Genomic DNA, 24,431 nt, shown 5'->3' on the forward strand with positions numbered 1-24,431 from the left:
CGCCACTCGCGCCCGCTCCCCCGCGCTCGCCCCGCAGCGCACCCGCACCCAGCGCGGCCGCGGGAGCCCCGCGCCGCCCCCGCCATGGGCCCGGCCGCCGCCCCGCAGCCGCGCTGAGAGGAGGGGGAGCCGCTCCCGCAGCCAGCACAGCCGGAGCCTCCCGCGCCGCCCCCGCGCCGCCGCCCTCTCTCGCTGCGCTCCGCTCCGCGCCGCGCGGGAGCCCCGCGCACCATGCGGGGGCCGCGGCGCCGCGGCGGAATCTGATGGCCGCGGGGCGCAGGCGGCTGCGGCGGCCCCGCGCGGCGCTCGGCGGCCCCGGGAGGCGGCGGCGGCGGCGGCCGGAGCCCTGAGGGGGCCGCGGCCCGGAGCGGGTGCGGGGGCTGCCGCTGCCGGGGGCTCGCTCTGAGCGGGGCTCGCCCCGCTGCGCAGCGGGAGGAGGAGGAGGCGGAGGCGGAAGGAGGAGGAGGAGGAGGACCGGGAGCGGCGCGGTGCCCGCCGCCTGCCCCCGCCGCCCTGCCTGCGCGGGCGTGCGCGGCTCGGCCGCAGCGGAGCGCGGGGCTCCGGCGGGCGCAGCGCGGCCCCCCCCCGCCCCGCCGGGCTGGATATGTGGATGCTCACGTGAAGATGGATGTGGCGATCGGGCTGCTGGGGCTGCTGACGGTTCTGCTGGAGGGCAGCTCCGGCCAAGGGGTGTACGGTGAGTCCGGGGCGCCGCGTGACCTTGTCGCGACTGTCGCCGGGGCGGAAGGGCGGGGGGGGGTTTGGGGGGGAGCGGCGTGGCCCCGCTGCGCGCCGCGGGAGCCGGCGGGGGCAGAGCGGAGGCAGCGCCGTTGCCATGAGACGCTGACATTTCACGGCGAAAAGCCGGGCCGGGGGGCGGGGGGGGGGAACGATTCGGGGGGTCGGGGAAGGGGCGCGGGGGGTCGCGGTCGGTCCCGGGCCGCGCTGGCCCCGCGGCGGAGCGGGCGAGCATCGCCTCCGTGGGGCTCCTCCGCGCCCGCGGAGCGCCCGCGGCCGCCGCACTTGTTACCGCCGAGCCAGGGCGGGGGCGAACGAGCAGAAACTTCCCGGGGCTCCGCCGGGGGCGCCGGACCCCGCGGGCGGGCGGCTCCGCTGCCCCGGCCCCGCTGCCCCCCGCCCGTGACTTGCACATCAGCGGCGGCATCGCCCGCCGCGCTCCCGTCCGCGCTGGGGCCGCGTCTTGTTGCTCCCTCCCCATCGCCCCCGCGCCCTCCGGGTGGCCCCGGTTCGGCGGTGCCGGAGCCGCTGCGGGGACAGCCGGGCGATCCGCCGGAGCTGCCCCGTGCCCGCTGCCGGCGCTGCCTCGGTACCGGGGAGGCTCCGGTTCTGCCGGTTCTGTGGCCGGTCCCGGTGATGCCCGGGCCGCGGTGATGCTCCGGTGTCGGTGATGTCCCAGCCCCGGTGATGCTCGGGTTGTGGCGATGCTCCTGTGCTGATGATGCCCCGGTCCCGGTGATGTCCCCTTCCCGGTGCTGCCCCATTCCCGCTGATGCCCCGGTCCCGGGGATGCCCCGGTCCCGGTGATGCCTCGATTCTGGCGATGCCCCATTCCCATCGATGCCCCATTCCCATCGATGCCCCATTCCCTGTGCTGCCCCGCTCCCGGCGCTGCCCAGTTCCCACTGATGCCCCATTCCCGTTGATGCCCCATTCCCACTGATCCCCCATTCCCACTGATGCCCCATTCCCGGCTCTGCCCCGTTCCTATTGATACCCCATTCCCATTGATGCCCCATTCCCGGTGCTGCCCCATTCCCGTTGATGCCCCATTCCCGGCTCTGCTCCATTCCCAGAGCTGCCCTATTCCCGTTGATCCCCCATTCCCACTGATCCCCCATTCCCGGCGCTGCCCCATTCCCGGTGCTGCCCCGTTCCTATTGATCCCCCATTCCCGTTGCTGCCCCATTCCCGGTTCTGCCCGTTCCTGTGTCCCCCGCTCCCGGCGCTGCCCCGCTCCCGGCGCTGCCCGCCGGGGGGGTTATGTAAGCGGCGCGGTGCTGCCGGCAGCTCCGGCACTCGGGGCTGAGGAAGGAGATTCACCAATCTCCCAGCAAATGCTTCGTGTGACATTCGCTCCTCCGAGCCCGCCCGCTCCCACACTTCGATATTCGCATCCCACCGGGAGCGGAGCCTCACTTAGACACGCACCCCCACTTTTATTTTTTATTTTTTTTTCCTCCCTAATTCTGCAAAATTTGGCGCTGATGGCGAGTGCGTGAGGGGCTGAGCTCGCGGTGGATGCGCGGCTGGTGCGGATCTCGGCGCTGGCAGGGCTCCCTGCCTCCCCCGGCACACAGGCACATATTGTTGGATGCTCTGGAATAGCAGCGGCTGCCGTGAATAGGAGAGGGCTTGTTCAGGAAGAGCGAGGTGGGGGCTGGAGGGAGGAGATGCGGGCTCAGCTCCGGGCGATGGCACACGGGGCTTTGGAGTGCGACTTTGCTGCTGCTGCTGCTGCTTTCTCCCGCTGACTGATCTGGGTTAAGGCCGGGCAGCGAAGGGCTGCTGAGAGCGGGGGCAGCGCCGTGAACTCAGCCGTGTGTGGCTGCTCCGTGCTCCAGAGCAGCTCCCCGGCAGTTCGGGTGTCTTCACTGACTGCTGAAGAATGTGGACATAAAAAAAAAAATCCCAAGCCCGTGCTGTGCCTGCACAGGAGGAGCCTGCTGGGTGCAGCAGGGCCATTTTGGGAAAGGAGGATTGGAAATCTGGAGCCTGTAGATTATCCAAAGTGAGCCCTGGGAGGGGGAACCTGCTTGGATCTTGTCGCTTTGGAAAAATTTGTGGGATTTGAGCAAGTATTTTGGCTTTTATTGAGGATTTCCAGAGCGTCGTGGCTCTGCTCCCGAGCGTGGTGCTGCCATGTTCACACTTGTTCCTTGTTTCTGTGCTGCTCCGGGAGCGGGCACGGCTCCAGAGGCTCTCCATGAGGAAGGTGGCGAGGGGAAGCAGCAGCCTGGAATCCATCCCTGCTCCCTGTTGATATTCCCAGCCCTGCAGGTGGCTCAGCCCCATCCCTCGGGCTCTGGCTGCTGCTCCAGCCTCTCCCTGGCTCATCCCACCTGTCCTTGGCACGGCTCTCCCAGCCCTGGATGCTCCCGTGGCTCCAGAGGTGCTGGCACGGAGCCCCTGCCCACCCAGAGAGCTTTGGATGCGGAATAAATCGCCCATGTGCAGGTTCTGAGCCCATCCAGAGCTCCAGGTCAATGTGCCGTGCTGCCTGGCTGTGCAGCACCTCCAGAACTTCCCTCTGCTCCATTGGAAAACTGGGATCCTAAAGGGAAACCAGCACGGAACTGGGAGCACTGGGAGCAGGTCTGTGCCACGTTCTGCTTCCTCAGGGGATGGGGGAGAGCAGAGCTGCTGAAATCCTTGGGAATTCTGACAGTTCCTCAGCTCTCCCTGTTTTCCTGGCCAAAGGATCGAGAACAACTCAGGATCTGTGTGGCTGCCTTGTTCCTCCCCTTCCACTGATGCATCTGTTAATAAAGCAGAAAATGTAGGGATTCAGGACATGATGGTTCTCCTTTCACCCAATTCCCAGCGGGAAAACCAGCTCGGTGAGGGGGCCAGCGTGGGCACGGAGAGTTTGTAACAGCTCAGAGGCTGCTCAGCAAAAAATGGGAATTTTGGGAGAGCGGAGAAGGGGTTTTGGGGTTTGTTCCTGAGCTGCCTCACCTGGAAGGGCTCACCAGGCACTTGGGGTCCCGTTTTGTGCCCTGTGGAGTGAGGAAGAGCCCAGAGAATTCCTGGATGGGAGCCTGGAGAGCCTGAGTGCTTCCAGCACCTCTGGGTGGGGGCTGGAAAAATCCTGGGAATGTGGGGACCTCGCTGGAGTGAGGGTGACAATCCTGGCACTGCCACTCCAGTGACAAAGCCAACAATTCCTGACCCAGGGAAGTGGATTCCAAGAGTTCACAGGGATCTGGGGTGGGATAAATCACACGGGGGGGGGGGCAGCCCCCTCTGGGATCCTGGGGTTTATCCACTCCTTGCTGAGATTTTGGGGATTTTTCCATGATTTCAGCTGGAATGAAGCAGAGCAGACCCCTGGGATGTTTTCCATGTCTGGGAACACGGGGTGTGACAGAGGAAGGTGACGGTGACCCCTCTGTGCCACCCCAAATCCTGCAGGGAACAGGGCCCAGCATCCCAGCTGCAGCCATGGAAAACCCTGGGATGGCTGGGAATTCCTCCTGGAATCACGGATGGGATGGGTATTGACCATCCTCAGGAGCATCAGAGCCTTCCTGGGCTCTGCACCAAATCAGGTGTGCAAAATTTTGGGAGAAGCACCCACAGCCTTGGGAACAACGGGACTTCCAGGTGTTTTCCCATTGGGAACAAGGAAGCTTGCAGGTGTTTTCCATTGCTGGTTCAAAAATGCCTGGAATTGAAGGTATTTAAGGTGTTGAATTCCAGGGAAATTGTCCTGGTTGTTCCAAGCACCAAATGTCATCCAACGGCTTCGCTGCAGCTGCAGGTTTTCCAAAAGAACCGAGTTGGAATTGGGCAGCCCAAAGCCTGGAGCTGCCCCTTTTTCCTGAGATCCAGCGGGATTTGGGATGGTGGAGCTGCTGGGATCCGGGGGAGGAGGGAGCAGGGACAGACAGTCGGGAATGATCTGGGGAAGATCTGGGAATGATCTGTGAAAGATCTGGGAATGATCTGGGGAAGATCAGGGAATGATCTGTGAAAGATCTTGGAATGATCTGGGGAAGATCTGGGGAAGATCTCCTGCCCCTGCTTTGTGATGGGAGCAATTCCCGGGGCTCAGACCCCGCAGGGATTAGGGAGCGCCGCCCTTGGAGCCGGGAGTGGCTCCAGCCGCTCGGACCTGCCCTTCCCAACGATTTCAGGGATGGAGCGAGGGGGTTGGAAGGATGAGAGGAGGGAAATTAGAATCGCTCCAGGGGAGGGCTGGATCCTGCTGGGAGAGCTCCGGATCAGCAGCCCCAGGAGCAGGAGGAACATTTCCATGGATTGTAATTCCATGGGGACATTTCCATGGATTGTAATTCCATGGGGGATATTTCCATGGATTGTAATTCCATGGGGGATATTTCCAGCTGGGACATTTCCATGGATTGTAATTCCACAGTGATATTTCCATGGATTGTAATTCCATGGGGGATATTTCCAGCTGGGACATTTCCATGGATTGTAATTCCACGGTGATATTTCCATGGATTGTAATTCCATGGGGACATTTCCATGGATTGTAATTCCAGATATTTACAGGTGGGATATTTCCAAGGATTGTAATTCCATGGAGGATATTTCCAGGTGGATATTTCCATGGATTGTAATTCCAGATATTTCCAGCTGGGATATTTCCATGGATTTTATTTCCATGCAGGATATTTCCATGGATTGTAATTCCATGGGGATATTTCAATGGATTGTATTTCCAGGTGGGATATTTCCATGGATTTTACTTCCATGCAGGATATTTCCATGGATTTTATTTCCAGGTGGGATATTCCCATGGATTTTTATTTCCATGGAGAATATTTCCATGGATTGTACTCCATGGGGGGTATTTCCAGGGGGGATATTTCCATGGATTTTTCTTCCATGCAGGATATTTCCATGGATTTTATTTCCAGGTGGGATATTTCCATGGATTTTATTTCCATGCAGGATATTTCCAGGTGGGATATTCCCATGGATTTTACTTCCATAGAGGATATTTCCAGGTGGGATATTTCCATGGATTGTACTCCATGGGGGATATTTCCAGGGGGGATATTTCCATGGATTTTTCTTCCATGCAGGAGATTTCCATGGATTTTACTTCCATGCAGGATATTTCCATGGATTTCCTGGAATGTTGGGAGCTGCAGCCCAGCCCTGTGGGGTCAAAACCCTGCCTGGGATTCCATGGGAGGGAAACTCAAAGGAAATCTGGCACCTTAAAACCCAAAAACACCAAAAATTCCAATTCCTGGGGCTCAGAAGAGCAAAATCCATTGAATTCAGAGCAGTCTGAGGGAGAAGGAAAATGGGAATTATTGAATTATTAAAGTTCAGTTCCATCCTCAAAAATGATTTGGGATCTTCTTGGGATGATCTGATTGCTTTTAACCTCTAAATGAGTTTTAAATATATCTGAATATTCTTGTAGGGAATGAATTAAATCAATTTTCTCCAGTGGGAAAATCCATTTGGGGTGGGATAATCCCACTCTCCCTAACCTGGATGGGCTCAGGGACAAAATTGTTTATTTTCCATATTTTTTTTATAGCTGGGAAGGAATTTTTTATTTATTTTTTTAATTTTTTTTTTTATTTTTGCAGAAAGGGGATTTTGGGAGCCTGGTCACATGCTGGATATTTGGGATGAAACAGGAAGGATTTAATGTTTTAAACATTGTTGGAAAATTTTTGGGATTTCAGCCAGTGGAGGGATGATTGATCCCTGTCAGTCCATATATGGATTATATAGGATTACTGTATGGATTATATCTGGGAATAATTTTATAGGAAATTTCTTCTCAGGAAGAAAATTGTTTATTTTCCATATTTTTTATAGCTGGGAAGGAATTTTTTTTATTATTTTATTATTTTTTATTTATTTATTTTTTAAACTCCTCCCACCTGGAATTAATCCTGACCATTACTTAAAGCTGGGAGTTTGGTTTAATTCCCAAAAAAAAACCTTGGAAGGAGCTTGTGGAACTGGGTGCTCCTGTTATCCTGCTTTTCCCATGAAAGTTTTAATTTTTTGTTATTAAATTCATTTATTTGCTTGTGAGAAGAGGGAAAGGTGGGTGGGAAATCCAGTGTTTTCCTGGCTATGAAATTCCAATTAAAACATGGATAAGGAGGGAATTTCTTTGTTGTGTTCCAGGTTTTTTATTTTTTATTATTTTTTTATTATTTTTTAATATATTTTTTTTAATGGGATTTGAGTGAAGATCCTGGAGCAGCTTTTGTGGGGCTAGTTCTGCTCCCAGAGCTGCCTTTGGAATTCTTATCCCATAAAATTGTGTTTTTCCAGGTTTTCCCATGTGGATTGATGGAATTCCAGGGAAAAAATGAGTTTTGAAAGAATTTGGAGCCTCTGGGATGAGGCTGATTCAGGATTAGTGAGGTTGAACCTAAAGGGAAAATGTGAGATTTGGGATAAATTGTGATTTCCAAGAGTTATCCAGGTGATCAGAGAATTTTGGAGAATCCAGTGTTTTCCTAGGGAAAAAAAAAAAAGAAATTCCAAGTAAATTAAAACATGGATTGGGAGGGGATTTTTTTTTTTTTTTTAATTTTTTTATTTTGATTTTGTTTTTTGGAATAAAAGTCCTGGAGCAGCTTTTGTGGGGCTGGTTCTGCTCCCCAGGGCTCCCTCTGGAATTGTTCTCCAGGTTTTCCCATGTGGATTGATGGAATTCCAGGGGAAAAAAAAAAGGAGAAAAATGAGATTTGAAAGAATTTGGAGCCTCTGGGATGAGGTTGAACCTAAAGGGAAAATGTGAGATTTGGGATAAATTGTGATTTCCAAGAGTTATCCAGGTGATCAGAGAATTTTGGAGAATCCAGTGTTTTCCTAGGAAAAAAAAAAAAAGAAATTCCAAGTCAATTAAAACATGGATTGGGAGGGGATTTCTTTGTTGTGCTCTGTTTTGTTTTTTTTTTTTAATTTTAATTTTTTTTTTTTTTTTTTTTTTTTTTTTTTTTTTTTTTTTTTTTTTTTTTTTTTTTCTCCTTAAGGAATAAAGAAAATTAAGGAATAAAAGTTTGGTGGGAGTTTTTGGGGGGTGAGGAATGAGCTGATCCCAAATCCCACAGGAGGAATCTCAGCCTTTGGGTTTGGATTTAACCCTGTGGGATTTTTCACCAGAGGTTCCTGATCCCAGCTGGGCTTTACTAAAAAGAAATTTGTTGTATTGTGGCACCAATTAATTAATAATCATTTAATTAATGTCACTTGGCTGATGGAGCTGGAATTCCTGGGATTTTCCTGAGCAGGGCCAGGAGTTGGATTTAATCCTTGTGGGATTTTTGACCAGAGATTCCTGATCCCAGCTCTATCACACCTAAATTTGTTGTATTGGGACACCAATTAATTAATTATCAATTAATTAATTTCACCTGGCTGTGGTGCTGATAGAGCTGGAATTCCTGGGATTGCCAGGAGTGGGATTTGATCCTTAGAAACTCAGAATATTCCATGGTTTGTGCCAGCAGAAAATGGGACTGAAATGCTGAATTTTCCAAACTGAAGGGGTGGGATTAATCCTGGGTTGGATTAATTTATCATGGATTAATTAATTAATAATGGATTTATCCATGGGTTCCTGGGCCAGCTCTTTTCCAAGTGCAGAATTCCAGCAGCAGATCCAGGGATCTGTGCCCAGCCAGGCTGAAATGATAAAAAATGAGGGAAAATTCCCCATGGGGTGGTTTGGGTTGTTAAATCCACCCCATCCCTGTTTGGGAAGTTTTTCCCTATCCCAGGTTGCTCCAAGCTCCATGAGCACTAATTAGATCTGGTTAGTTTAATTAATTGAACTCTTTTTGCCCTATAGCAAAGCTTAGCTTTACCTCAGGCAGCAAAAACCCCGGAATTTTCCTGCTGGGATCCAATTCCTGAGAAAAGAACATTTATTTTTTATTTTTTATTTTTTTTATTTTTTTTTTTAGCCCACAGCTAATCTGTGCTCCAAAAAAAAAAAAAAAAAAAAAAAAAAAAAAAAAAAAAAAGGAAAAAAATCCCTCAGAATTCCGGGTTTTTTTTTGAAGTGCAGTGTCAATAGCCTGGAACCAAATTCCCATCTGAAAATCCAATGGGATTTTTCCTTTGGATCTTCCCACCTCCCATCTGAAAAAATCCAATGGGATTTTTCCTTTGGGTTTTCCCACCTCCCATCTGAAAATCCCAAAGGATTTCTCTTTGGGTTTTCCCAGCTCCCATCTGAAAATCCAATGGGATTTTTCCTTTGGGTTTTCCCACCTCCCATCTGGAGAAATCCCATTGGATTTTTCCTTTGGATCTTCCCACCTCCCATCTGAAAAAATCCAATGGGATTTTTCCTTTGGGTTTTCCCACCTCCTGGGATCTTCCTGATTCCTGGGATGTGTGGGATTCCTAAAAACTGAATTAAAATGAGATTTTTTTTTTTTGTTTGTTTGTTTTGGGAAATGGGAGATCCATGATGGAGCTGCTAGGAAATGCAGGATGGATTTGCCAGGAATCAAATCCTTCTCCTCTCCTGCAGCCATGAGCTTCCCCCTGATCCATCTTCTGCATCAGGAGCTTTTCCGTGGAAAATTAATCAGCAGGAGTGAAGCCCCAGTGGATTTAGTGGGCAGGGATGGGTGGGGAATTGGGAATTCCCGGCTGGGATGGAATTCCCAGAGTCCTGGATCCGTGGCAGGGTGGATTTTGGGGTGTGGGGCAGTGGGAGCGCTGGGATTCACTGGGATGTTGTGGATTTTCCCGCAGGAAACTTTGTAAACAACATTCCCGAAGGATCCAATCGCTGGAGTTTCTCGGCTCCTGTTGTTAAAAAGTTTCTAGTTGGATTTAATTTGCGATCAGCTCTTGAGAGTTTGTATCCAGCTGGGATTCGGGATCTGCTCCGGGAGCAGGGCAGGGGGAGAGGGAACAGCTCAGGGGGATTTTAGGAGGAATTTCCCCATGGAAATTCAGGGGCTGGAAGTGCCCAGGGGGGTTGGATCCCCATCCCTGGAGGGATTTCAATCCCTGTGGATGTGGCAGTGCTGGGAATGTTGGAGCTGATTTTGGAGGGTTTTTCCACCTTAAGGATTCCAAGTGGGAGGAAAATCCCGTGTGGGATCCAGATCCTCTCAGGGCTGGTTTCTCCCCATGAAGATTTGGAGTTTCCAGCCCTTCCCTCAGAGCAGGAATTGCGTTTTCCCCCATCAGAAAATTCCATCTTTAATTAATTCCTCGTTGTGAGGTCATTCCACATCCAAACATTCCCAAAAATCCCTGGCAAAGTGCACAAACCCAAGGTTTTCCTGGAGCAGCTGGAATCAAGGGGTTTTTGTGCAGGGATCTGGATTTTCTGGATGCTCCAGAGGGGGCTGAGCTTGGGTGTTCACACCTGGGAAAATCAGGATTTCTGGAGTGGTAAAACCCTCCAGTTGTGGGAAGAGAAGGGAGATTCCCTGATTTCAGAGGAGGATGTGATGGGAATATTTCTGCTGGGAAGGGAATGGGAGAAATGGAGAATTCCAAGCAATAAACACCTTTAGCAGGGAGTGAAAATTAAATTTTTTTTCTCCCCTTGGATCCAGATTTCCTTGGCCTCCAAAGCCTTTGGGGTGGGTTTGTGCATCCCCTGGCACAGATTCCATGGATTTCTGCCCATGGAATTAATGATCATCACCATAATTAGCATGTCCTGAGGAAGTGCCATGGTTGGATTGGGTTTGATTTGATTCCCACTTTATTTCTCCAAAATCCTCATTTCCCCCTCCCCATTTAAAAAGTCAACAGCCTGACAAACCCTGCAGTTTTTTCTTTAAATTCCTGATTTTTCTGCATTTTTTCCTTGAAATAAAATCAGGAATTATTTCCCAGCACCTCCTGGAGTTGGAATTCCCACTAAAATGAGCTCCTGGGATCAGATCTGAATTTTCCATGAAATCCAAGCGATCCTTTAATGCTTCTTAAATTAATTAATAATCAATAATCCCTTTCCTTTTGTTGGGATTATTTTCCCCTTGCACTCCATCCAACCATGGCACTTCCTCTGGACATGCTAATTATGGTGATGATCATTAATTCCATGGGCAGAAATCCCTGGAATCTGTGCCAGGGGATGCACAAACCCACCCCAAAGGCTCTGGAGGCCAAGGAAATCTGGATCCAAGGGGAGAAAAAAATTTTAATTTTCACTCCCTGCTAAAGGTGTTTATTGCTTGGAATTCTCCATTTCTCCCATTCCCTTACCAGCAGAAATATTCCCATCACATCCTCCTTTTAAATCAGGGAATCTCCCTTCTCTTCCCACAACTGGAGGGTTTTAACACTCCAGAAATCCTGATTTTTTCCTGGATGTGAACCCCCTCTTGGAGCATCCAGAAAATCCAGGTCCATGCACAAAAATCCTTTATTCTAAGGGGAGGAAAAAAAAAAAAAAAAAAAAAAAAAAGGAGAAAAGAGCTTTAATTTTCCTTCCCTGCTAAAGCTCCTCCCAAAAATTGTGGTTTTTTTCCTGCATTTCCTGGTTTGACTCATTCCCATAAATTGGAGTGGGGCAGTTCCTTCTGTCCCACTGTATGGAATAACCTGAGATTTTTGGATAATTGTGAGGAGGGAATTATTCTGGAATTTTGGAGGGGATTCCTTAAATCCCACCCTGGATGGGCAGGGCCACATCTAAAATATCCCAGGTGGATCCAGGGGCAGCCACGAAAAATCTGGGAATTCCAGCCAGGAATTCCTAATTCCCAAAATCTTGGAGCAGCTCTGTGGCCTCCTCTGGACTTGTTCCAGCAGCTTAAAAAAAAATCCTTTATACTCTCCAAAAATATATATATATATATATTTTATAAATAGCAAAAAAATTATATAATAGGGTTTATCCATTAAAAATACATCATTCCCATATCCAGGGCTGTCAGACCAAAATAAACAGGAGAAGGTTTATTCAAGTTTTTTCCCCTTTTTTTTTTGGATCTGGCCATAAGGGCTGAGTTCAGCTCTGCTTTTATTTTATTTATCCTGAATAATTAATTCCTGTGTAAACAGCTCTTGGATAAAAACACATCTGAGGAAAAAAGGGGAAAAACTTGGAGAACTGGAAGATTTCCTTCCTTAACACGTTTTTGTCATCTCAATATTTTCATTTGGGGTTTTGCATATTTAATGAAGTGATTAAAGCCAAGCACAACAAGATAAATATTTTGGGTTGCATAAAAATGTTGAGATTCCAACAAAATCTGAAACCCAGCAGTAAAAACAAAATCATTTTGCTTCAGCTTGGCTTAAATCATTTTTTTCCCCTCTCATTTTGGCAAGTGGACAATAATAATAATAAAAAAATAAATCGGTGTTTGCCCAGAACTGGGTCAAAAAGAGATTAAATTAAATTATTTCTGGGCCATGCAGTGGCAGCACGGAGAGCTGAGCATCCTCCTCCTGCAGAGCTCCAGTTGTTGAGTTCCTTGTGTGTGGATTTAGGACTGGGGGTGTGGGAGAGGGAGATTTGTAGGAATTTACTGAGGAATTCCTTCCTGGAAAGGTGGGAAGTGCCCAGGGAGGTTTGGATCCCCATCCCTGGGGGTGTCCCAGGAATTCCTGGGGGTGGCACTCAGAGCTCTGGGCTGGGACAAGGTGGGCACTGGGCACAGCTGGGACTTGGTGACCTTGGAGGGATTTCCCAACCTCAGGGATTCCATGAGGTTCAGATTGGACATTTGGGGAAATTTCTTCCCTGAATTTGTTGCCCATCCCTGGCACAGGCACAGGGTGCAGCCCCCATGGCAGGAGGGATTTCAATCCCTGTGGATGTGGCACTTGGGGACAGGGGCAGGGGTGGCCTTGGCAGGGCTGGGGATGGTTGGATGAGCTCAGAGATCTCCAGCCTCAATGATTCCATGATTCCATGGATTTCTGACTGCTGGTTTGGATCCCCATCCCTGGGGGTGTCCCAGGAATTCCTGGGGTGTCACTCAGAGCTCTGGGCTGGGACAATTCTGGAGGGATTTTCCAACCTCAGAGATTTTGGGATTAAAAATTCCAGCTGGATGGGATGTGTGGCTGTGGGGCAGCCCCAGAGCTGCTGGAATTTGGAGCCTTCAGCTGGGGGAACGTGGTGATTGCTGTGTTTGTGTCCAGAGTCTCATTCCATAAAATCATGGAGTGACTGGGATTGGGAGGAGATTTGGAAAGATGATCTGGGGACCAAGCAGGGACACCTCCCTCTGTCCCAGTGTCCAGCCTGGCCTTGGGCACTGCCAGGGATCCAGGGGCAGCCACAGCTGCTCTGGCAATTCCAGCCCAGCCAGGAATTCCCAATTCCCACCATCCCATCCATCCCTGCCCCTGGCAGTGTCCCATTCCCTGTGTCCTGTCCCTCCATCCCTGTCCCCAGCCCCTCTCCAGCTCTCCTGGATCCCTTTAGGGATCCCTGGACCCTTCTCCTCTCCAGGGAACATTCCCAGCCCTGGAGCAGCTCCGTGGATTTTCCTGGATCTCTCCAGCAGCTCCATGCTGAGGGGACAGAATTCCCTTTCCCTGTTCCCACAGTGTGGGATCATCCAGGGAATGGAGGCTTGAGGCACTTCCAGCTCTCTCCAGCCCTTCTCCTCATCCCTGAGCCGTTTTCCAGCTCATCCCAATTCATGGAATGATCAGCTTTGCACTGGAAGAGCCAAACTGGATGAAAATCTGGATTTTTCCAGGCAGAGAGGGAAGGTTTGGCCACATCCCAGCCCTGCTCTGCTCCAGGGATGCTGGGATACAAATGGAGCTGTCAGGGGCTTTTTTTATTTTTTTTAATTTATTTTTTTATTTATTTTTTTGGGGATGGCAATTTCCACGTGCAGGATTTATACACAGCCTCTTTTCCTTAAGGAAAAATCACCATCCCTCTCCCAGGATGTTTTATGGGTTTGTTTTGCATCCAGTGGCTCTGGCTGGTTTGTGACAAGAGGAAAATCCAATCCAAATTTTTGTGCATCCACATTTCCTTGGAATGCTGCATTCCCATTTTTTTTCCCTAAGGAAACCTTGGCACTGCTCATCTCTGGTACAGCAGAACCAATCCCAGTTTTTTTGGATGATCCTGGAAATGTTTGGAGGATCTCAGACCCTGACTGGAATGCTGAATCCAGCATGGATTCCATTATGGATTAACACTTAAAAAGTGGGAAAAAATTCCCATTTTCTGCATGTCTCTTGTTCCCCTTAGCAGCCAAGGACTCCCAATCAAATCCCAATTTTTGTGGATCCACATCTCCTTGGAATGCTGCATTCCCCATTTATTTATTTATTTATTTATTTATTTATTTATTTATTTATTTATTTATTTATTTATTTATTTCCAAGAGAGACCTTGGCACAGCTCATCTCTTGTACAGCAGAACCAATCCCAGATATTTTGGGGATGATCCTGGAAATGTTTGGAGGATCTCAGACCCTGACTGGAATGCTGAATCCAGCATGGATTCCATTATGGATTAACACTTCAAAAGTGGGAAAAAATCCTGTTTTCTGCACTTCCCTTGTTCCCCTTTGCAGCCAAGGACTCCCAATCAAATCCCAATTTTTGTGGATCCACATCTCCTTGGAATGCTGCATTCAGAACAAACCAAAATATTTTCTTTTTGGCAAAACTGTTTTTCTTCTTTCCCAGAATTTCTGTTGGGTTTGTGCTGATTTTGGGATTCCATAGGTTGGGAAGCTCTGGTTACTCAAATCATGGTGGGTTGGCTTTGTACCTGTGCTGGAATTAATTATTATTCATAATTACTTTAATTGATTTTAAATATCCTGGTGCTCTGTGCAGAAAACTGGGGTTGATGTCTGTGATTTGGGTTTGCTCATGGAATTATTTGATTTGGAATTGATGTGGAAATTGGGCAGGGACACCTTCCCCTCCTCCAGATTGCTCCAAGTCCTGTCCAACCTGTCCTAAATCCATGAATTCTTTGGGATTTCTGTTCCTGGGAATATTCAGTTTCCATAAATCCATGAATTCTTTGGGATTTCTGTTCCTGGGAATATTCAGTTTCCATAAATCCATGAATTCTTTGGGATTTCTGTTCCTGGGAATATTCAGTTTCCCTAAATCCATGAATCCTCCAGGAATTATCTTCCTGGAATTTTTAATATATTATATATATACATATAAATATAATATATATATATATAATATATATATATAAAATATATATTATATATTAAATATATAACACAAAAATATATGCAATATATATTATATATAATATATATTTTATATAATATATTAAATATTCCTGTGAATATTTAATTTAATTTTTCCCATCAAATTTGGGATTTCTCTCAGCCCCAGCCACGCTCTCTCCCAGGAATTTTCTTAGGAGCTGTTTTGCATGGATTTGTCCATCCATCCTTTTTTTATGGAGCATCCAAGCAGGAAAAAATTCTGAAATTCTGATTTCCTAGGCCCAAATTCCAGTGGTTCATTTGCTGCTGCATTCCCAAAAAATTCTGAAATTCTGATTTCTCTGGCCCAAATTCCAGTGGTTCATTTGCTGCTCCATTCCCAAAAAATTTTGCTGAAATTCTGATTTCTCTGGCCCAAATTCCAGTGGTTCATTTCATGCTGCATTCCCAAAAAAAATCTGAAATTCTGATTTCTCTGGCCCAAATTCCAGTGGCTCATTTGCTGCTGCATTCCCAAAAAATTTTGCTGGAATTCTGATTTCTCTGGCCCAAATTCCCGAGTGGCCAATTTGCTGCTCCATTCCCAAATATTTTTTTCCTGGAGCTCTGAGTTAACCCTGGCAGCCAAATTGTTCCTCCTTGGCAGAGAGAAGAGAGACCTGGGAATTTCAGAAGTGCAAATTTGAATTGTTGGAATGTTCTGGGGAACAAAGTCATGGGAAGATGATGAAGGAATTTTGTGAATTCCATCTGGGATTGGAGATTTCTCTCTCTGTGCTCTGAGTGTGTGGGGCTGCTCCATCTGAAATCCTGATTTTTTTCTTGGCTAGAGCAGCTGGGAATGGAGCCCAGCTTGATTTATTCCAGTGGCAAAAGGAGTTCACGATCCAGGTTTATTATTTTTGTTGTGGATTTAATTTGGTGGAGTGATAATCAATCCTGATTCCAAGGATTTGTGCCCTTGGATGTGACCTGGAGTGAGTGAGCAAATAATCCTGGGAATGTCAATGAGGTCAGATTTGATCTTGGGCTGGTGCAGTGTTCCCTAAATCCTGAATATCATGGAAAAGTGGAATCGACTTCAGGACTTGAGGGGGCTCCAGGAGAGTTGGGGAGGGGCTGGGGACAAGGGATGGAGGGACAGGACACAGGGAATGGCTTCACATGGACAGAGAGGAAATTTATGTTGGATCTGGGAAGGAATTCCTGGCTGGGCTGGAATTCCCAGATTTGCTGTGGCTGCCCCTGGATCCCTGGAATGCCCAAGGCCAAGCTGGAGCACCCTGGGGCATGACAGGGGTGGGTTGGGATGATTTTTAGGGTCCCTTTAATCCCAAACTCTTCTCAGAGTCTGGATTTATCCATTCTCCTGGAAGAGGAGGTGCAATTCCAGCCACAAATGAATTCTGTGGGATTTTCCTGCTCATGGGGAAAAAGCCACTCCCAGTCTTTGGTGCTGAGCTGTCCCTGCAGGAGAGGATTTGTACCCAACTGATCCCATCAGAAATTCCTTTGGGAGCAAAGGTTTTGCCACTGGAGCATTTTGGGCAGGTCCAGCCCTTTCCATGTTCTCCTTCCTGGGACTGGCTCTGCAGGGAACTGCAGGATGAGGAGCTGGAGGAGGTTTTTCCACGGGTGATGCAGTTTGAGGCTTTTCCAGCTCTGTAGGGAGTTTTAATTTTCTTGGTGCTTTCCTGGCTGCCCCAAATCCTTTGGGAATGGGAAATGGATGTGGAAGGGATGAAGAGAGCAAATGTTGCTTCCAGAGATTTCCACACTCTGGAATGATGTTTCCATCACAAGCTGTCCTGATCCCAGGCAGGGTGTCCTGGTGTGAAGAACAGGTGTCTGCCAATAAAGGCAGGAGCTTCTCTTTGAAATGGAGAATGTAAACCCCCTCCCTCCAAATTATTATAATTTTGAAATGAAGGGGCTCTCAGGCAAAGAGATGGGAATTAGGAATAACAGTTCTTTACTAGGAAAATTAAAATAGCAATGCAGTATTACACAGAACAATCCCAGCCCTGCCAGAGTCAGAATCCAAGCTGACACCCGTCAGTCAGTCAGGGTGTTGGCACAGTCCCATTCAATGGTGGCTGCATCCTCCTGCAGGGGCAGATGTGGTTCAGCTGGAGCAGTGCTCCTGGAGAAGGTGCAGTTTCCTCTGAAGCTGCAGGGATGATGTGCAAAGGTCTGGTTTTCCTCTGGAATCCAGTGGGAAGAAGGTCCCTTGGTGTCCCAAATGTCAGTTTTTATCTGGGTAGGAAAGGCTTGGCTCCTCCCCTGGCTGGAGCATCTCCCAGTGGGATGATGGAATTTTATCAGTCATGCCCTGGGACTCAGTGGCCATGAACAGGAGATATCTCCTGGAGGGAGGATGGGCTGTGGGAAGATAAAGATGATTGCCCAGCTGGGTTAAAGATGGCCCATGAGCAGATAATGTGTGCCAGGAGATCAGGGGCACTGCCCCAGCTGGGGTAACAGATGGGACAGAATTCACATTTCTGGCACATCAACCCCACACTCTGGGAATGGTGTCACCTCCTCCAGCTGAGCTGGGATTGTCCCCAAACCTTGGACAAATCCTGGATCTGTGTCTGCAGCTCTACAACAAAGATTCCCACAAAAAAATTTGGGGTTGAGGAATGGAAAATAGCAAAGTTTTCCCTGCACGTGCTGTTGGACTCGGATATTGCAATCAGGGATTTGTGCCTTTGGATCTTTTTATTCCTTCTCCACAAATACTCCCTCCAAAATCAGCTGAGTATTCCGGCCCCAGCTATTTTTAGGGAAAAGGTTTTATTTTGGATCCAGTTGGTCAAAGGAAACGAGGAAAATTTTCCAAGAAACTCTGGAAAGCAGGAGAGTGGCTCTGCCAGGAATTGGCCTCAGAGAGAGGTTTAGGTTGAATATTAGGAATTGTTTTTTTCCCAGAAAGGCTTGGAAAAGCTTGGCCCAGGGAGTAGTGGGACCATGGAAATATTCCCAAAAAAATGTGGATCTGGCACTTTAAGGACATCGTAGGACTCTGATCCTAAAGGATTTTTCCCAACTTTATTAATTTTAGGATTTCTCTGGAAACCTGACTGCTGTTGATATTCCCAGCTATTCCTGGGAATTCAGACCATTTGAGCACTGTCAAATATTCCTAAAATCCCACAAAATTAATGGAATGGGAATTTTAGACCCCCCTCCAACATTTGGGCTTAGAATTGTTGTTGCCAGTGGGGAAAGAAGGGGAAATCCCAATTAGTGCTGATGGTGATTATTTGGATAATTTTAATTATTTTAAATTCCCTGGATCCTCAGACATTCCACAGAGGTCATGATTTTTGGGAAAAACAGTTTGGATAAAATTCAGGAAAGTAGTTTAATTGCTGGGCTAACTTTTTGTGGCTCCATCCCTGGAATCCTCAGTGATCCCATTTCCCTTAAAGCTTGAACAGCAAAGATTTATTTTATTTTTTTTCATGCACACTCCTTGCTTCAACTCCTTTTTTTTTTTTTTTTTTTTTCCCCCACACCAAGATTTCCTGGTTCTGGTTCTCATTCCCAGATTTTCCCTATTTTGGTGCTTTTTTGGGATGCTCTCCTGGCCCTGTTTCTCCAGCCAGGACACCATGTCCTCCTTCCCCTTTGTGCTGAGATTTCCATGGAATGGGATCCAGGCTGGAGCATCCACAGGGGGAGGTGAAATATTCCAATCGATTCCTTTGCATTATTTAGGAATCCATCCTGAAATCCTGAGCTGCTTTTAGAAATATCCCTGAAACTGGAAACCTTTTTTATGGATTTTTCCACTCTCCCTTCCCCTAATGGAAACATTTTGACTTTGCCACTCAGACACGAGGTTTTTCCTTCAAAACTTCCTATTTAGGAGCTAAAAATCCAACAGAAAACCCAAGAAATTCACAACCCAACTTAATTTTATCCAATTTATTTTATTTCTTCCCCTCTGGAAAAATTATTTTTTTTTGCCTGAGCATCTGTATTCCAGCTGTTCTTCTTTCTGCTGGGAATCCTGTCAGGATTTTGGGGGCAATCTGCTGAATTTTGGGTCTGAAGGAATTCTGGAATTCCCAGATTTGTTATCCACGAGAAGGGAAATTCCCAGTTTGGAACTGGAGCAGTGCCAGCTGCAACTGGGGTTGGGATTATCCCAGTGATGGAAAATCCAGAATTTCCCCTTTTTATTCCTCATGGAATGAAGGGAAATCAGTTTTAGGGATATGGAACTCCAAGGGTGGGAGGGAGATGAGGATAAATTGTGGATTGAGGTGGGAAAATGTTGGAAAAATCCCTGTTGGGGGTGTTGGTGAATTAACAGCTGTGGGTAATGGAGCAGGAAAAATTGGGAATTTGGGATGAACCTTGGGAATCCTTTCCTTCCTGGAGCTGGGAGAGATTTTGAAGGGAAAAAACAGGAAAAAAAACCACTTTGGAAAAGAAATATTTCTTTTTTTGAAGGGAAAAAACAGGGAAAAAAAACCACTTTGGAAAAGAAATATTTCTTTTTTTTTTTGAAGGGTTGGATCCTGTATTTTTGGGGCTGCATCTGTCTTTTATTTATTTACTTAATTTTTTTTTCTTTTTTTTTTTTTTTTTTTTGAGGGTTGAATCCATCTTTCCACCAAGGAAATTTTAGGGGGTCGGAAAAATAAAAAAAAAAAACAAGAAATTTTAGGGGGCAAAAGAAAATCAAGGAAATTTTAGGAGGTGGGAAAAAAGGCAAGGAAAAAAAAAAAAAAACCAAAGAAATTTTAGGGGGGGAAAGAAAATCAAGGAAATTTTAGGGGGAAAGGAGAAAAAAAAAAAAAGTGTGGGAATTTTGGGGGTGGGGATAGGCAAGGAAAGTTTAGGGGGGGACAATTTTTTTTTTTTTTAGGACCTTTTTTGATATTTATCTCCGGGATGAATGGGCAGAGCAGAAATCTATGGTTCTATTCCTAAAAAAGCAAAACAAAATTTTAAATTTCAACTAAAGCTCCAACATCCCCATCCCAAAAAGGGAATAAATCCTGGGAAAATGGGATGAGTTGATTATTTTCGGGCTGTGGAGCCTCTGCAGTTAATCTGGGGCTGACACAGTTTCTGCTCTGAGCTCCAAGGTCGGGCTTGGTCTGACCTCTAATAACCCCACCTGCTGGTTTGGGTTAATTAGGCTCAGATTAACAACAGAATTTAGATATTTTCCTTAATAAAATGTTGTTTTCATCAATATTAAATTATTATGATTGATTATTATTAAATAGAGTAGTTCTATAGAACCAATTTGATGGAATCAATATTGAACTATAATTTTAACAGAATTAATGTTAGTTTAATATTAATTAAAAAATAATATCAATAACAAATTATTATGATTTGTTCTATAGAACTATTCTATTTAATAATAATCAATATGATGTAATCAACATTAAACTATAATTTTAGTTTATACGGAATTAGTGTTAGTTCAATATTAATTAAAATATTAATATCAAATTATTATGATTGGTTTTATAGAACTATTCTATTTAATAATAATCAATATGATGTAATCAATATTAAACTATAATTTTAGTTTATACAGAATTAATGTTAGTTTAATATTAATTAAAAATATTAATCAATATCAAATTATTATGATTGGTTCTATAGAACTATTCTATTTAATAATAATCAATATGATGTAATCAATATTAAAGTATAATTTTAGTTTATACGGAATTAATGTTAGTTTAATATTAATTAGAAATATAATATTAATCAATATCAAATTATGATCGATGCAGTCTATAGAACTATTCCATTTAATAATAAAGAATCAATATGATGTAATCAATATTAAATTATAACTTTAGTTTATACAGAATTAATCTTATATTTTTAATTAATATTAAACTAATATTAATCAATATAAAATTATGTTCAATGCATTCTATAGAACTATTATATTTAATAATAAAGAATCAATATGATGTAATCAATATTAAATTATAATTTTAGTTTATACAGAATTAATGTTATCTTTTCAATTAATATTAAAACAATATTAATCAATATCAAATTATTATGATCGATGCATTCTATAGAACTGTTATATTTAATAATAAAGAATCAATATGATGTGATCAATATTAAATGATAATTTTAGTTCATACAGGATTAATGTTATATTTTAATTAATATTAAGCTAATATTAACCAATATAAAATTATGGTCGATGCATTCTATAGAACTATTCCATTTAATAATAAAGAATCAATATGATGTAATCCATATTAAACTCTAATTATAGTTTATATAGAATTAATGTTTTTTTGTTAATGAATGTTAAACTAATATTAATGAATACCAATCTCTTATGACTGATAGGTTTTATAGAAGTATTCTATTTAATAATAAAGAATCAATATGATGCAATCAATATGAAACTATAATTATAGTTTATATAGAATTAATGTTTGTTAGTGAAAATTAAGCTAATAATAATCAATGCCAAATTATTGATTGATAGGTTCTATGGAACTGCTATTATATTTAATAATAAAGAATCGATATGATGTAATCAATATGAAACTATAATTATAGTTTATATAGAATTAATGTTATATTTGTTAATGGATATTAAACTAATATTAATGAATACCAAATTATTATGATTGATAGGTTCTATAGAACTGATATTATATTTAATAATAAAGAATCAATATGATGTAATCAATATGAAACTGTAATTATAGTTTATGTAGAATTAATGTTATATTTTTAATGAATGTTAAACTAATATTAATCAAGATCAAATTATTATGGTTGATAGGCTCTCTAGAAATATTCTGTTTAATAATAATAACTATGAAATTATAATTATAGTTTATATAGAATTAATGGCTTATTTGTTAGTGAAAATTAAGCTAATAATAATCAATTCCAAATTATTGATTGATAGGTTCCATAGAGCTGATATTATATTTAATAATTAAGAATAAATATGATTCAATCAATATGAAACTGTAATTATAGCTTATGTAGAATTAATGTTATATTTTTAATGAATGTTAAACTAATATTAATCAAGATCAAATTATTATGATCGATAGGTTCTCTAGAAGTATTCTATTTAATAATAATCAATATGATGCAATCAATATGAAACTGTAATTATAGTTTATATAGAATTAATGTTTGTTAGTGAAAATTAAGCTAATAATAATCAATACCAGATTATTGATTGATAGGTTCCATAGAACTGATATTATATTTAATAATAAAAAATTAATATGATGTAATCAATATGAAACTATAATTATATTTTATAGAGAATTAATGGATTTTTTGTTAATGAATGTTAAACTAATATTGATCAATATCAAATTATTATGATCAATAGGTTCTCTAGAACTATTCTATTTAATAATAAAGAATCAATATGATGTAATCAACATGAAACTTCTCTTCACCACAGATTTGGTTTTTTTTTTTGGTGTTTCTGGTTTTGTTTTTGTTTTGTTTTTTTGGGTGTTGGGTTTGTTTTTTTTTTTTTTTAATGGGAACTGGTTTATTCTTGGGAGGAAATAAAGCAGAATTTCTGGAATCTCCCACACACAGCCCATGAAATCCTGACCTCCCAAGTGTGCTTCCCATTTCCTGGAGCTGAGAATCCATGAGGTTCAAAATCCATCTCCTGAGCCTGAATTTCTGCTGTAGGGGCAGATTCACTCCTGGTTGTAACTTCTCCACCACCTCCTCCATCCCTGCCTGGAATTAGACCCCAAATCAGTTTTATTCTCCTGAAAATCAGATATTAAAGTCAGGAGATGGGATGAGTTTAACTCACAGAACCCAGAATTATTTGAATTTGGAAGAACCTTAAAATCATCTCATCCCAAGGGCAAGGACAACATTTTCCTGGGGGATTTTTTTTTCCCTAAAATTATTTCCCCTATTGCTGTGTTTTTCCTGTTCCTGCTGCACTTCCCAGGCTGCTGCTTCCCTTGGACACCACTCCAAGCTCTCCCAAGGCTCCTGATTTATTTGCAGGGGGGTCACTCCAGCCTCAGTCCCCTGGAGATTTTGGAAGAGCTCTAATAAAGCCTCCAGGGTGGTGGTCTCATTTTTTCCATCCTGGAGCACTATTTAAAGGAATTTGGGATTTCTGCAGTGCCCACAGAGATCAGAATGAGTGGAAAGGTCAACACCAACTTCTCATTGCCCCTCCTGCCTGGAGAGAGTTGTCTCCCGTGGGAAAGGCTGTGGGCTCTAATTTGGGAAAATGTTGGGAGGGTTGTTAGGAAAACAACGGGGAAAATGTGGTTATGGGAATGCTGGGAACCTGGGAAAGGAAGAAGGGATTTCGTGGCAGGGCTTGTCTTGGTTGGCTGGGCATGAACTGAGGGAGGAGCAAAGGTTTTGTGGATTTTGGAGAGGTTTATATGGAATTGTTGATGCTGGAGAAGAGCTCCAAGATCAGAGTCTGAGCTCAATCCCCACCCTGTCCCAGCCCAGAGCTCTGAGTGACACCTCAGGAATTCCTGGGACACCCCCAGGGATGGGGATCCAAACCAGCAGTCAGAAATCCATGGAATCATGGAATCATTGAGGCTGGAGATCTCTGAGCTCATCCAACCATCCCCAGCCCTGCCAAGGCCACCCCTGCCCCTGTCCCCAAGTGCCACATCCACAGGGATTGAAATCCCTCCTGCCATGGGGGCTGCACCCTGTGCCTGTGCCAGGGATGGGCAACAAATTCAGGGAACAAATTTCCCCAAATGTCCAATCTGAACCTCATGGAATCCCTGAGGTTGGGAAATCCCTCCAAGGTCACCAAGTCCCAGCTGTGCCCAGTGCCCACCTTGTCCCAGCCCAGAGCTCTGAGTGCCACCCCCAGGAATTCCTGGGACACCCCCAGGGATGGGGATCCAAACCTCCCTGGGCACTTCCAACCCCTGAGCTCCCTTTCCATGGGGAAATCCCTCCTAAAATCCACCCTGAGCCTCCCCTGGCCTCCCCTGAGCCTCCTTTGCTCCAGCTGAGCCCTGCCCAGCTCCTCAGGAATTCTCCATTCCCTTCCCAGTTCCCTCAGGAATTCTCCATTCCCTTCCCATTTCCCTCAGGAATTCTCCATTCCCTTCCCAGTTCCCTCAGGAATTCTCCATTCCCTTCCCAGCTCCTCAGGAATTCTCCATTCCCTTCCCAGCTCCTCAGGAATTCTCCAGCCCCTTCCCAGCTCCCTCAGGAATTCTTTCCCAGCTCTGTTCCCTTCCCTGGACACTCTCCAGCCCCTCCATGCCTTTCTTCTCATGAGGTTTCCACAACTGGACCCATCCCTTGGGATATTCCTCACCAGTGCCCAGCACAATCCCATCCCTCTCCTGCTCCCACACAATTCCTGATCCATCCCAGGTGCTTTGGGCATTCTTGGCCACCTGGGCTCACAGGAATCTCGTTTGCAGTTTCTGGGATGTCTCTGGAGGTCCTGAGGTCACTGCAGAAGCTGAAAACAGAATTTTTTTTGCACAGTTAGTCTCATGCACAGGACACGTGCAGCCCTCCCACCTCCCGCTGTGCTGGGCTGGTTCTCCTGGGCAGGG

General features: G+C 45.2%; 1 protein-coding gene across 1 annotated transcript in view; it reads left to right on the forward strand.

Moving 5' to 3' along the window:
* Positions 1–528: 528 nt before the first annotated feature.
* MDGA2 (MAM domain containing glycosylphosphatidylinositol anchor 2) overlaps positions 529–24,431 on the forward strand; it is a 190,801-nt gene continuing 166,898 nt past the window's right edge. The window contains exon 1 of the mRNA XM_056493793.1: positions 529–697. Coding sequence (XP_056349768.1) covers positions 625–697 — 73 coding nt within the window. The 5' untranslated portion in view covers positions 529–624. The remainder of the gene's footprint in view (positions 698–24,431) is intronic.

This window comes from Oenanthe melanoleuca, chromosome 5, assembly GCF_029582105.1.
Source record: "Oenanthe melanoleuca isolate GR-GAL-2019-014 chromosome 5, OMel1.0, whole genome shotgun sequence".
Taxonomy (NCBI): domain Eukaryota; kingdom Metazoa; phylum Chordata; class Aves; order Passeriformes; family Muscicapidae; genus Oenanthe; species Oenanthe melanoleuca.